The sequence below is a fragment of the Rhipicephalus microplus genome, unplaced genomic scaffold (genome assembly GCF_043290135.1).
Source record: "Rhipicephalus microplus isolate Deutch F79 unplaced genomic scaffold, USDA_Rmic scaffold_49, whole genome shotgun sequence".
Lineage (NCBI taxonomy): Eukaryota > Metazoa > Arthropoda > Arachnida > Ixodida > Ixodidae > Rhipicephalus > Rhipicephalus microplus.
This window is the reverse complement of record NW_027464622.1, coordinates 539345-554090: the sequence shown is the minus strand read 5'-3', so window position 1 is coordinate 554090 and position 14746 is coordinate 539345. Positions and strand designations below refer to the sequence as shown.

Genomic DNA, 14746 nt, shown 5'->3' with positions numbered 1-14746 from the left:
CTAATTCCTTCAAATGAAACCTGTAAACAGAATAAGCTTTGCATCCTTTTTACATTCAATTTAAATAGAGAATATCATTCTAAGTAATGCTGCTTCATCAACAACCCATTAACAGGCCAAAACAGAGAATGTTTGCCACAAACATGACCTTACACCTCTCTGGTAGGTTATCTATTCTCATTGAAAGGTGGGTATACTTGGTCTACCCACTAGTAAAATAAGTGACCGTTCATTCTATGGCACAAACAACAGCAGGTGGCTACTTAAGTGCACTGCTGTTTAACAAAATTACACTATTCACAGCTGATGCACGCTCCAAAGATACTGCTGAAGCAAAAGATATGATGCACTTACCAGAAGTGCTAGACATGCTACAGCACAGAAAGAAAACCTAGTGTCGACTTCACCTGAAATAAAAAAACAAAAACAGATATGTAAGCCATATTCACATGCTTCAGTGATAAAAGAATAATTGTAATAGATTATACCAAGCAGCTGTATACTTAGTGATATAAAGGAAGGTGGATGACTAATCAATGACTGGATACTATCACTGGCATCCATCCTGTACAGATTTTAATCAGAGAAGGGGCATTCAATGTGCATCCTATTACAGTTAGAATTTTTAAAAAGCCCCTCAGCTGTGAGCAGTGCGAATGAACGAGCATGACACACAGACCAAGCAGTAAGTAATTGCATCTGCAAAATATCAAATGGCCTTGTGGTGCAGAGACAGTAAAAATTTCATACAGAAAAGCATGCATTCTCCTCGAGAAAGCCACGCATTGAGCGAGAGTCATAGCCACAAGCACGCCCATGGCTTGGAATATCATTAACAAGTTACTTTGGTTCATCAGCCAATGATGAACATGCAACACTGCCACTAGAAATGCTAAACAAAGCAAAATAGAAAAAAGGTGCTCAAGGATTGAAAAGAGCTCGAAGAAGTACTTGTCCAAGCATTTTCTCTGTTCCAGTCTGGTAGTTTCAAGATGCGAATTTTAGTACGTACTACAAATGCACCCAACTCGCAATCCTTTTTAATCATACTATTACTATTGTTCTTTAGGCCCTTCTTCATTATTTAGTACTTATCTGTGTGTCATCTCAGTTAAATCCTTGTAGTATCATGCAGTAAATTTTGGAAATCATCTGTATTTACATTACAGTACCCAAGTTCAGTTATTTTGGGGAAGCCCAAATAACTAAAAAAAATTGGCTCTCTGAGTTCTTCCAAGAAAACTGTTTACTGGCAACTCAATTTAAAAGACAAAATTAATAACAGCAAAAACCACAGTACACATCAAGTTCAAAAGAGCACATAATGACGTTAACTTAAAAGCTCTAGAACTGAGCCTAATGCAACCTTACCCCATTTGTCACCATAAAAACTTCCATCTTCCTGCTGAAGTTCCTTGACATAGCTTACAGTTTTGTCAATGTCAATTGTATTCAGTGCATCAAATGTTGCTAATATCTGCACGCAGAAGAAAACATATGACATGTTCAGTAAAAAAAAATATAAAATGCACCCGAGGTGATTTTTGTGAAAACACACACAGTGCAAAATATATGTTCTAGCACTCCAACATGCATACATCTACACGTATGCACTTCTAAATTAAAGGGAGGGATTGGGATAAGGCCATCGACACTTCAGAGTAAACTTGGTAGCACTACAATAAAAGGAAAGATACATGGTTTAGCAGATGGCACTACAACCTACTACTGAACCTGGAAAACGTGCCTTAGTTCCTATGTAACACATTGCTCATGGCAAAAAAACCTGCCATCACATCAAAGACGGTACACATGAATGACGACAAATGAAAACTAGTTCTTTCCAGACAGTGACAGGATGGCAGTGCTCACACATTCATTTACAAACTAAGATTTGCATATTCACTGCCCCAGTTATCTTACATGTTAGATTATCATCAGTTACCATGTGACTCCATTCTTGCAGCACTTAACTGTCCACCTTTTGGTTTACGTCACCTGCAAGCACAGGTCGGGGAACTCACTGATGAGTCGACTCACTCAGACTCAGATTGAGCAATGAGCCCGAGTCTGAGTGAGTCAGGGTGAGTAACATTTTCTTGAGTCTGAGTCCGAGTGAGCCTGGCTGAAGAAAATTTTTGTGAGTGTAAGTTCAATGAGTTCGGCTCAGGAAAATTTCGGTGAGTCCGTGTCGTGCGTCGAAAGCTCAAAATATATTTCATGAGTGAGTCTGAGTGAGTTCCACTAACTTTTGATGACCTAAAGTCCCATCTAGTCATTTACAGCATTACTATCAGCCTGGCTGCGGCGATGGCGTAGTGGTTAGAGCATCCGCCTCGCATGCAAGAGGTCCGTGGTTCAAATCCCGGTGCCGCGCAGTTCCCAACCGGACTAAAAAAAAAATCCGCGTGTTGATGGAACTGCATTAAGAGGCCTGGGATGCGGCCTCACCGGTAACCACCGCCAGAAACGCACTCCCTCACCAGAGAAGGATTGGCCACCCTGGTGCAGTATCTGGCCACTACCTCCCAAATGCATACGTCAAATAACTCGCGGCCCTCAGTCCCCAGCAGCTACGAAGCAACTGACCACGGCGACGGTCAGATCTGCAAGGCAGCAGAGGGTGCTAAGAATCTCTGGATCCGGACAGGCCGCCATTGGAACCTGAACTTGGCAACGTTTAACGCTAGAACATTATCTAGTGAGGGAAGTCTAGCTGTACTATTCGAGGAGCTAAAGGGTGTTAAATGGGATATAATAGGGCTCAGTGAGGTTAGGAGGACAGATGAGGCCTATACGGTGCTGCAGAATGGGCACGTCCTTTGCTATCGGGGCCTGGGAGACAGAAGAAAACTGGGAGTGGGGTTCCTAATTCACAGAAACATAGCTAGCAACATAGAGGAATACTATAGCATTAATGAAAGGGTGGTAGGTATCGTAATTAAACTGAATAAAGGATACAAGATGAAGGTAGTACAGGTTTACGCACCTACATTCAGCCATGATGACGCTTCAGTTGAAAGCTTCTATGAAGACGTGGAATCAGCAATGAGTAAGGTAAAAACACATTATACTATAGTGATGCGCGACTTTAATGCAAAGGTAGGGAAGAAGCAGGCTGGAGACCAAGCAGTAGGAGATTATGGTATCGGTACTAGAAACGCCAGAGGAGAGCTATTAATAGAATTCGCAGAACGCAATAATTTACGGATTTTGAATACCTTCTACCGAAAACGAGAAAACCGCAAGTGGACATGAAGGAAGCCCTAATGGCGAAAATAAGAACGAAATAGACTTTATAATGAGTGCACACCCAGGAATCGTGCAGAATGTGGAAGTGGTTGGCAAGGTATGATGCAGTGACCATAGAATGGTACGGTCTCGAATGCGCCTAGACTTGAAGAAGGAATGACTGAAACTGATACGCAAGAAGCCAATCAATGAGCTAGCCCTGAGAGGGCTAGCTCATTCGTCCTGCAGTGGACGTAGTCAGGCTGATGATGATGATGATCAGCCTTACCAGAATTCATGTTTATACTCACGTCTATTCACAGGTGATCCAAAGCAGTGTTGCTCATACACCGTTTCAATATTTAATTAGAGATGTGGATTACGTAGGGGAATGCCTTGACCTCCCTCATTAACTCTTTCAGATAATTTCGTGATTATTATGTCTTATGCTGTGACCTCTTCCAATAAAAGTTACCTTACTGGTTTGACAGCCCTCAGAACTTGTTTTCAAAGATACTATGTCAAACGTGCCAAGAAGATCACCAATTATGTAAGATATTGGTGATAACGAGCATTGACACCACGGTCGAAGAAGCTAATTCTAGGCTGATGGACTCACTCAAACCACTCGACCCACTCACTCGACCCACTCAAACTCAGACTCAGATCGAGTTGTGAGTCTGAGTCTGAGCGAGTCCGGGTGAGTAATGTTTTGGTGAGTTCGAGTCCAAGAGAGTCCAGCTGAAGAAAATTTACGTGAGTGTGAGTCCGAGCAAGTCCGGCTTAGGAAATCGTGAGTTTGAGTACGAGTGAGTCAAAAGCTCCAAATATATTTCAAGAGCGAGTTACACAAGTTTTGCTGACCTATGCCCACAAGTAAAAAAAAAATGAAGCTTGCAAAGTGAAGGCTCCTTTAACATTTGCGAGGTGGACTCTTGAGAAGTACGAAGTTTAGGCACACTCCCAACCACTGTGCTCCCCTGAATTATATAAATATGCTTATTCATACAGTGTCCCTTCTTATGAACAAGCATCTGCCAGCAGGCATAATTTAACAGCTAAGACAAGCTGTTGATTATACACTACCACCATTTTTTTTACAAGCATTCACATGAAATTTTTTCACTTCCTTCATACAATCATGCAAATCACAAAATAGGTGGTGAACATGCTGAAAACCAGCCAGCCAAATTGCCAAAAGATTGTCTAGGAGCAAGACAACACAAATAATACTAGGCTAGATGCACTAATAGATGTGTTAAATGCAAGAGAAGGATCAGATGATTACTGGATCAGATGATTAGATGATTGTGACAGCAATTGCGTCTCCTTTCAAGTAGTGATATATTAAACCTGTTTGTATAAGGAACTATAAACCCAGAAAAATTACACCCAGTACTTGTAAATGCATGAAATTTTAAGTGTACCCCTTTCTGTTATAGCGTCTTATATTGGTTGCCTTTTTTCCCAAAAATTGTTTGTTTGTAAACACCCAAGTGTGCATCTATTCTGTACTTTATAAACAACCACTAGAATGTTATTTTCTTTTCTTTTTTCTTTCAATCATACGTGAGCACCGTATGGAGCTTGGCGTGCCATTGTTTCTGTTGCCTTGTACAAATGGGAGGTGGGGCTAGTCAAGCTGCTATAGCACAGCTTTTTTCCTACTTTCCATGCCACAATTGTTTCTTGTTTGTGTAAATCACGGTGTATCGTTGTGGTGAAATAAATTTCAACTTTCAACTTTCAACTTTCAACTTGTATGTGATACATCTCTGCTATGGCTTTTCAGACTTGAAAAAAGAATCACAGCATATCCACAAAGTGAATAATAAAGAGTGAGCAAAGCAGTCAGATCGTTTGATGTTGCCGTAAATCACCCTTGACATTGACCACTCACGCATGTAAATGCGTTCCAAGCGGTATACAGTTATATGCAATGTTTATTAGTCATAACTGATATGTTCCGTTGAGTTGTGAATTTCATTTCACCTTCATTATTACTGCTTTGTCGTATTGGATCTAGCCTGAAGTTGGCAAAGACAAGGTCTTGGGACGTTCTCTTTGTAGCCCCCCCTCCCGCCCCAAAAATAGGGGCTCTGCAACACTTGTTCATCATGGCAAGAAAACGCTGCCGATCGGTATTCAAGGCTCCTGAGAGCATGCGCATCAAACACTTTAGCAAAGCATTCTGTCTGGAATTTACTATTAATTCTCAAAGTCAGCAGGAAATTGTACTCTGTTCTTTAGACAAATAATGCGACAGACCTAAACGACCACGCCATAAGCTTAAGTCGACAGCCATTGGCTTATTTGTACATTGTGAGCTGCATAGTTACTGCTGGTACCTCAGGATGCCGCCATGTGCCCACTAGAAGTCACGATCACACTGAAGGGAAGCCACGCATTCAAAGAAAAAAGAAAGTGCTGAAGGACTTGACATGCCCTGACTAACAGACTTACCCCTGGTCATCTCCCAATGCACAACTTAGGCACGCTCACTAGTACTAAAGGAGAGATAAAGCACTTTAAATGAGGAAGAAGCCTCTGTAACTCTGCTCATACTTGATGGATACTAAAAAATTTCAATCAGTCAATTCATGAGCCAATAAGCTCTTAATTAAGCCATTCAACGATTACTTAAAAACTTGCAGGGCCCATTTAAAGTGATGGATCAGATGTATAAGATACACAAGCTGGTCCAGCGTCTGGCTAATTTATGTTTCAGCATCTTGTATCAGAATCGGAAATGCATTTCTGCAGTCATCTTGCATAAACCCTTTTCCTAGTTGCAAAGCTAGCTTTCCTGCTATGCAGTTTACCCTACTAATAGGTCTTAGTCACTTTCACCAAACAAGGTGTTCAAGCGCAGTTTACTTGCGCCATGACATGAACAATGTAGGCTCGGCTCTCTTGACAATGCGCATAACAGATGAGCCTCAGAATGTTCAACTAGGACCTCGTCTCCATTTGAAACAGGACAGGTGCCGCTATTAGTAGGGTAAATGTGCAGTACAGAAAAGAGCATTTGCAGATTATGAAAAGGGTCTATAGACAAGTGGGCAAAATTCAAAGTTGTTTTTGCACAGCTTTTCCTCATATTTTATTGCAGTCAGTAAAGTAGAATCCAAAAAGCGTTTGGGCTATTTATTCTTATTTTCACCAGTCTACTTTCACCGTTACATTCTGGGCACTTATAACTTGAACAAGAGAACTTACTTGAACTGCACTCAATGTGTACAGCAAATGAGGGTCATGGTGAATGCTGGCCCCGAAGCCCCCACAAGAATACTGGCACTGTTTAACAAACTCAATTATCTCTGCCCTATCAAAGGAGTCCAGGGAACCCATTAGGTCCATGGCTGTCAGGCCCCAGTAGATGCCACTCATTCGCAGATGTTCCGTGATGCAGTACTCCTGTAAAACCCGATTGGTCACAGGACCTCAGTTGTGAAGAGTGCAATGCATGCAAAAAAAAAGATGAAAAGAAACAAAAAAGTTCGTAGATATCACATATATGTGGGAATCAGTAATAAATGAAGCTTATTTTCAGGTTCATATAAGTGTAGCCTAACCATGCATCATAACAAAATGACAAATACTTTTATATAGACGTGGAATTCATCAGAGCAACTGAAATGCATCGTAAATTTATTATACACCATGCATATGCGTGTTCTTTTGCACTGACCATTACTTTCAAAGTCCATAAGAGACAGTTTACTTATGTTCCACCTCCAGTAATGTCAGTATTTGAAATCAGCAAAGTGAATTCAGCTAAGGTCATTTTGCACAAGCAGTGTACCATCACCACAGGCAACATACCAAACTTGTGCCTTCCCTGTAAGTTCACAACTCTGTTATTGTTGGTGGTGTTGTCTACGTGATTCAAAGGTGAGACATTATGTGCTTGAGGATAAATATGAACTTTTATGAGAAATTTAGAATGCCTCAATCTCCCCCATCACTTCTGGCAATTGCGATTGTCATGTCCTTTGCTTCTAAAAACCGCCGTGTGTAATTACACTTGGTCAGTCTTATGCCTGCCATGATTCTGTGTTCATGACTGCCGAGTGCTGTTGTTCTGTGTTGTCGCATTAGTGAGCCAGCAAATGCCAATGTTGCAGAGTAGTGAAGTGAAGTGAAGCTGTTCGTCAAGTTGACACTTCTTTTGGACTCGTGTCTCTTCCACCCTCAGTGCTTCTTTTGGTCTCACTTTTGTTTCCTTAACTTTCTTCCCGAGAGCTTCTGTTGCCGAAATGACTTCTTATGCCTTGTTCTGCCCGACAGTTCATGTATATACCATTAGAACATACCTCATGCTAAAATAATGGCCAAGAATGGGCATATACTTAGCATGCGTGCCTGCTTGTACATGCCCAGTATCTAAAGATGTCTGCTTCGAAAGCACAATATGCATCAGTCACATAATAGGGGAAAAAGGAAGAAAGTTTCACTTCAAAAAACAATAAAAGAAGCTCATGCATGTTATAAGCTGGTAAATATGGCTCTAATTCCCAGATTAATATCATAGATAACAGCCACACATGTATTACAATTACAGTCTTCATTTCAACAATGACCAGTGCCACCATTAGTAGGACAAATGTACAAGTTCTAGTATTCTTATCAATCAGAACAAAGGTGCGTCTTTTTTGTCTGCAAATCACAGACATATGACAATTTGAGCTTGTAAAAGATTGTTAGCCACTTTCAATTATTTTCATAAGCAAACTGGATTGTTAAAGTATAATAATGCAGGAAACTTAATATTTTCTCAGCTAAGACTCACAATAAAAACAACAGGATAAAACTTTGGGCAAGTTGGTACAAATGCATCCTCAGAGCAGTGCAGAAGGACGTAGACTGAGAAGGTAGAGACACAGAGCTCGCCCTGCAGGTTCTTACTTTCTTAGTTACATCTTTTTGCACTGCTTTGAGGAGTTCACAATAAAAAAATTACCTTTCAATAGTACAGACTCCATGTATAAACTGCTGACAATGAGGATACATAATGAAACCCTTGGAGGCCCCCTGTTATTTCATGTGTGCAACACAGGCAACTCATCTGCTAAATGCGACTCTTAATATCACTGCTTTAGGTCATCTGCAGTGATATATTGATTTGCAGTGCAACTGAAATCAATACAGTACTCCACTGATCAATCTAGTGAGAAGTATAAACTGAAATATAGAAAGGAAATCAAAGTACTTGTTACGCTTAACTACATAAAATATCAGTGAAAGATCATTCTGCAGCCAGTTTTCAAGTGTGCAGTGGTCTTAAGAGTATTTTTTGGAGTCAATTAATCCACCGCTATAAATATAACTGAGTCTGGAAACAGCACAAGATATTAGAGAAGTTTCCTCGCCCGCTTGTATTTGCACCAACAGTACACACATAACGAATGTAACTATTTGAATTTTTTAATGAGTTATAGCGAAACGAGCATATGAAGCCACTACATAAAAAAATAAGTAACAAGAAAACCAAGCCGGCACCTATTTTCATTGATGCTGGTGCATCAAGTGACACCTGCTGTGATGGCTTAGCTTCAATGCTACGTGCGGTTAAGCTTGACAATACGTGTTCAATTTCTGGCCATGGCTGCTGCATCTCGATGTGGGGAAAATGCAAGAGCACCTGAGTACCCGGGCATTCTTACACTTTTAGTCCAATTTCTCTTTTTTTTGCTTCATTAAGAGCATGTTAAAAGACTCACGGATGTTAAAGTTAATCTAGAGTCCCTCTCCCCACTATAGCATGCTCATACTCATATTGTGGGTTGGGAACCTGAATGCCCATATATAGATTTTAATCCTGTAACCTAATGTACCTATTGCATTTCAGGAAACTATTCAAAAATACATTCCCAATGACCACATAAATGCAGCTTCTCATTATAACACCCCAGTGAGTAACAAGTAACATCAATGAAACTTGGATCGACATGACACAGGATCTTATCACACTTCATCATCTGGCTAGCAAGACACAATTCAATGGGAAAATATTAACATGCACACCTCATCTGCTCTAGGTAAGATTTAAAAAGAAAAGAAGGAAAAAATGTGAGTTGTTACGGCTTACATAATCATCTTTCTTAGTCCCATAGCTTGCCAAGTACTCCTTGTGCTTTGGCAAATTAAGTTCTGGCATTAGAGATGCAGGTAGATGCACATCCTTCACCAGCATAGCCTGAATAAAATGCAACCATAAATTAATACTAGCACCACTTTCTAGCACATAGAATATAGATAAGAATGTGAATCATTCAGTCTGCTAGTGTTGCATGTTGTTTAAAAGGCATGCTCCATGCCATGTAATGATGCACATACTAAGCTTGTCTACGCTGCCCAAGGTGAGATGTAGAGGTTAGAGGAAAACCTCACGGGTAGTTGCAAAAGTTGAAAAATGTGCCTGCAGTCAAGTTTAAAATGCCGAAGCGTACACTCATTCAAGGATAAGTTCAAAGATTCGTGGAGCAGTAAATTACACTGGCTTCTCCTTGCTATTTGCAAATCACCTTCACTTTTCATGTGCGCTGTCATGTTCTGAGCATCACAGAGTTTCCTCAAATTAACTAGCAGCTACTCTGGCACTGTGACCGTTCAAATGACCAGGGGAATGATGGGTAGTACACAAATTTGCCTAGTCTTCATGCTTGTAGGATTCAAATGCACTTTAGGTTTCATTTATTGGCATGTTTTGGTTTTGTTTCGAATAAAAGAATGGACTGTTTTCAACTTAGTGACCCAATTTGAATTGGTGAGCCTAGAAAGTTAAGGTGGTGAAGTACAACTGCTGAACATTTGCTAACTGTCATCTCGTGACAAAGCAGTTCCAAGCCATGCGAAGCCAAACGGAGCCGAAAGTAAAAAGATTAGACAAATTTGTGTACTATCCACCATTACTATGCTCGCTGAATCTCCGTGTGTTGCAGCTCCCATAGACACTAGTACCAGAGTTCCCTCTAGTGTATTATAAGAAACTCTATGCTGAGCATTAGGGTAGAGAGGGTGTTAGCGCCGTAAAAACAATATGCTCGCCTGTAAAGAAACTGGGTCCTTTTTCGTGGAGAGTTTCTGAAACAGCACAACGACTGATTCTCCAGATGCTATGCATAATCGGATACAGTAGACTCTCAGTAAACTAAACTGCCGCTTAAATAGAACAACTGCCTCTAATACGATTGGTTTTGTACTTTAATTCTACACCCATGTTTATCTGTCAGTAAATGAAACTACTGTTAAATTAAACACATTTTCCTGGTCCCTTCAGGTTTCTCTTAACAGGAGTATCCTGTATACTCCTCTAAGCCCCTATTTTAGAATTCCCTGCATAATGTATGTATGTGAGCACGTCTGTTGTTGCTGATATACAGATCGAGGCAGCTCTTCTCTCTTCTACAAGCCTGTACGGCCTGAACTGTTTTCTAGGTGCAGAGAGGGCGGAAACACAACGCTTCGGTTTAGAAGAGCTTCTCGTGCATTTTTGGCACGTCACAGACTGTAGTACCGCGGAAACAGTAATCGAATTTCGCGTTTTTCGCACTGCCGAGTACCATTTGCGCGCTCTTGAGAAAAGTTTCAATATTCGGCGCGCTTGGAAAAGCATAACTATGAAAGGATAACACCGGTAAATAAAACAAAACAAAAAGACAGCTGCACCATGCAAAACATTCGAAACAAATTAGAACGTAAAAACATTCCGAACACGTGAGAAACGCTTGGCCACAGCACACACTGAACGCCCACTTTGCCGCAATGTGTGCCGCATCCACACGCCGCGCATGTCGTCGTAAAGCCGCCGCGGACGAAGTCCTCGTGCAGAACAGCACTGTGACCTGCACAACGCTCTTATATTGCGTATAACTGATTACGCATGCAAGCTTAATCACATGATTAAGTAACAATTTGTAAACGAATTTCGATAAGTTTTGGACAACACCTGTTAAGGACAACAACACGTCTCTTCTCAATTCACGATGCATGAACATACTTCACACACAGCAGACGTCTAGCCAGAGTTAGGAGTACGCTACTGAATCGACGGGTTCGTATTGAGAGGAACAATAACAAAGATACAACAAGTTTGGCGCGGTGACACCTGTGCGGTACACAACTCCGCACAAGTCCCACTCCGACGTCTATGCCAACTTTCGATTTTACGTAACGCAGCCCTATCAGAAAAAAATTATTTGTGTTTGCAGAGGAAAACAAATCACATCAAAAGGAACATCAATCTCACCATTTGGAGTACGAGTGTGTTTCAGAGTCTGTTTTGTCTGCGTCGTGAAACGTGTGTATCACGGCAGTTGAAAAGTGGTTGAAAAAGATCGCTTGGACACCGAAGACCTATATACTACAGGTGTTCTGTGATACGACCGTTTGGTCTGGCCATAGCCTCCTAGATTTCCCTTGCCTGCCGGATTATCGGTGGTCACTTAAGAAACAGCCGTCGTCGGAACTTTAATGATGGCGCTACTTAAGTAGGAGTGTCTTCAAATAAGTTTTTATGTTTTTGGAACTTATATGCAACAAAAATAACGTAAAAATTTTAAAAAGGCGTAAACTTAATTATAATTAACCTTACGTAAGTGCCGCCGTTATAGATGACAGGTGTTTTGCGCTCATTCAGCAGGCAACCCCTTTGGTACAAGGCATAGCCTTTACAGTTAGCGAGCATCAAAGTTTCTAATCTCAAAGGCTTAGTACAAAAACCCTTATTCCTACTTAGGTAGCGCCGTCATAGATGACGAGTGTTTCGCGCTCGTTCGGCAGGCGAAAAAAATCTAGGAGGCTTTGGTCTGGCATTGCAGTCAATAAACAAGTACGAGCCAATAATATACACGGTTACAGTGCACTAGACGAGGACAGTGGGCTTACTCCGGCGCTACTTGGACGCTTTTGGCGTCACATAAAAGAAATGGCGCCACAGGCAACTGCAATGGAAGCTTCACCTGCAGAAGCTGCTCGCCGATGGCCGCTCGTAAAAGTTGGAACGTGCATTTATTCAACATTTGTAATAAACTTGCGTGCTTTGACTGCCCTCTCATTATATTAAGAACTTCTGGTGCTCTCGCTTCACAGTGTTTCCCTTTTATTTTGCGATACAGCTTCCCGAAAATTAGTCCCATGGCAGCCGGCGCAGTCTGTGTATTCTCCTTTCTAGTGCGACACAGTTAACGCTTTGTGTGTGTGTGGGTGGGTTTCGGAGGGTGTGGACTTGAGTTAGTTGAGTATTCCTGATAAGCGTTATATTTGTTCAGGCCATATCGTGTTTCCTCGAGTATAACACCTCGTCGAAAAAGATGATGTATCCCACAAATTATATGGTTTGATACAGTGACCAAACGTACGGCTCATGCTGTGTAGACCGAACCGAAAAAGAATTCGCAACAAGATTATGCCCACCCTTTCACGAGATAATTAGAAAACAGTGCACGTTTACTTCCTCGAAAAGCTTTAACATGCAGGCGTGCTGGCTGGGTTTGTGCCTTTATTATAAAGTGAAATTGTAGTGCTTAAATAATTTTTGTTCTGCTTCATCTGTAGACCATGACACAACAGTTTTCTGGGGGTTAATAATAATCATAATTATGCAGATACACGTATGTTAGACATATGTAGAGCGACATGGTGAAAAACTAAATAAATATACAGACGAAGCATCTGCTCCTGACATGAAGCTCTTATTTGCAAGAACTGAAGTACGCCATGTAGCTACTGATTTACACACCTTATTCACTTCATTTGTGACGGCTGATCTTCAGCTGCTTGGCCCTCTGCCGCTTCCCTGCCTAATTATCATTGTTCAGTGCTTTCACATTGAATGTAGACGTGTGACAACGTAAAAAGTAATTACTTTCGCGGTGAGGGTAGCTGCGTGCACACCGCAGCCAACTTCAATCGAGAGTCTGCGCTGAACGATTGCCAGTATGCCCTTAATGCTGTCAGAGTGCAGCGTAATTACTCTGGCAAAACATTCTTTGAAAATATCCTCGAGCTTTTTCATGAAGCTGTACAGCTGACTTGAGGGATGAAGGAGGCCTCCTCGGTCACAAACGTTGGTCAGCCGAACAAGTTGAAAACAGCCTCGGCGTGGACAATGGTTGAGGTATGCGCATTTTTTTTTTCCCCATCGATAATATGCACAGACGCGGTTGCAAGTGGAGTTCGCAAACTGCGTTGGTATATTCGAGAAGCTTGTCCGCTCTGTGCTGCCTCTTCTCGCATTCTTTCGGCCTGTTTTCATCCTTCAGGACGCCAAACAATGACCGGTCCTGCTTACTCTTCACGAACACGTTGCCTGTTAGACACCCTAACTGCCTAACTGGTTTTGCCGTTGTCGCGGCATGGTTACAGTATGCACTGTAAAGCATACTGTCATCTTGCGTGGTGCGTAACGCTCAAAGCTGACGGCAAAAACTAGGCGCAACAATGTCCACAGCCACACAACGTGGCTCAAACTCTGTTGCTCTGCAGGACTTGACCGGCTCACAACCGGCTCAGCTGCAACGTCCCTACCAAACTTCTTCTATTGATAACGATGCCAGCGCCGCCGCTCGTGCGACCAGAGAACCACAAACGTGTGACATTTCTGGAGCCACCACTCTGCATACCCTCCGCCGGAGAGTGAGCCCACTGCCCCCTTCTAGTACACTGTAACACGGTTACAGTGCACGGAGGAAAATGTGGCGTAAATTACGTCACAGCGGCCATACTCACTGGGCACAATGGTGGCGTTTTGTTATTATTGATGTAGTGCGGTGCGGCACCTTTCAGGCAGTCCAGCGCCGGTGTGCGCGTTTTCATGGGCCTCGCACCTAACCGTGGCGTGACACCAAAACAAAGTCCGTGCAATTTTCAAATTTGATGCCGCAGTGTTCTCCGTGATGTCTCAATGCACGTAAAGGTATCGGCAACCATTATTTTTATGACTTGCGCAATCAAGGTCTAATTTTACAAGGAAGACATTTATTTTCACGAAAGCGAAAAACAACATGAAAAATAAACATGACATATGCATTAAGGTTGGAGAGAACTGCAAGTTATACGAGACTCAGCTGAAGCAAGTGAATAAGGCAAATAAAAAGAACAGTAAATATACATACACACATATGACATTGAGATTCGATTGGCAAACATAGATACAGTCACAAACCAGTTCACAAAAAAATTGCTTTCTGCATATGTGAAACACAACCAGACAGTGACATCACAGTTGTTAATGGGAGATTTGTAACAATGTAAACAAGAACAAGACAATCGTCTAAACTTCAAGAACTTCATTTTTTTTTCTCTCTCTTTTGATTGGATGCATTTTCTCTAGCAACGAGAAAATGCCGTCTGGTCAGTGTAAATAATCTAATTATCTGATTTGTCACTTCCAGTTTGTGGTGTTCACAGCCGACCATATTTAACCTCTTCACAGACAGACAAGAGATAAGGTCTGTTATGCTGTCACTTTTCAACTTGTTAAAACTGAAGCAATATATGTGAATGCATCTTC

General features: G+C 41.6%; 1 protein-coding gene across 2 annotated transcripts in view; it reads right to left on the bottom strand.

Annotated features, from left to right (window-relative positions):
* RabGGTb (geranylgeranyl transferase type-2 subunit beta) overlaps window positions 1-11647 on the bottom strand; it is a 44161-nt gene extending 32514 nt beyond the window's left edge. The window contains exons 1-5 of one of the 2 annotated variants that reach the window (XM_075884827.1): window positions 11483-11647; window positions 9323-9430; window positions 6451-6648; window positions 1372-1477; window positions 355-407 (exon numbers count right to left, since the gene is read on the bottom strand). In XM_075884827.1, coding sequence (XP_075740942.1) covers window positions 355-407; window positions 1372-1477; window positions 6451-6648; window positions 9323-9430; window positions 11483-11485 — 468 coding nt within the window. In that variant the 5' untranslated portion in view covers window positions 11486-11647. The remainder of the gene's footprint in view (window positions 1-354; window positions 408-1371; window positions 1478-6450; window positions 6649-9322; window positions 9431-11482) is intronic. The other variant, XM_037413450.2, reaches the window with a different exon arrangement.
* Window positions 11648-14746: the final 3099 nt, after the last annotated feature.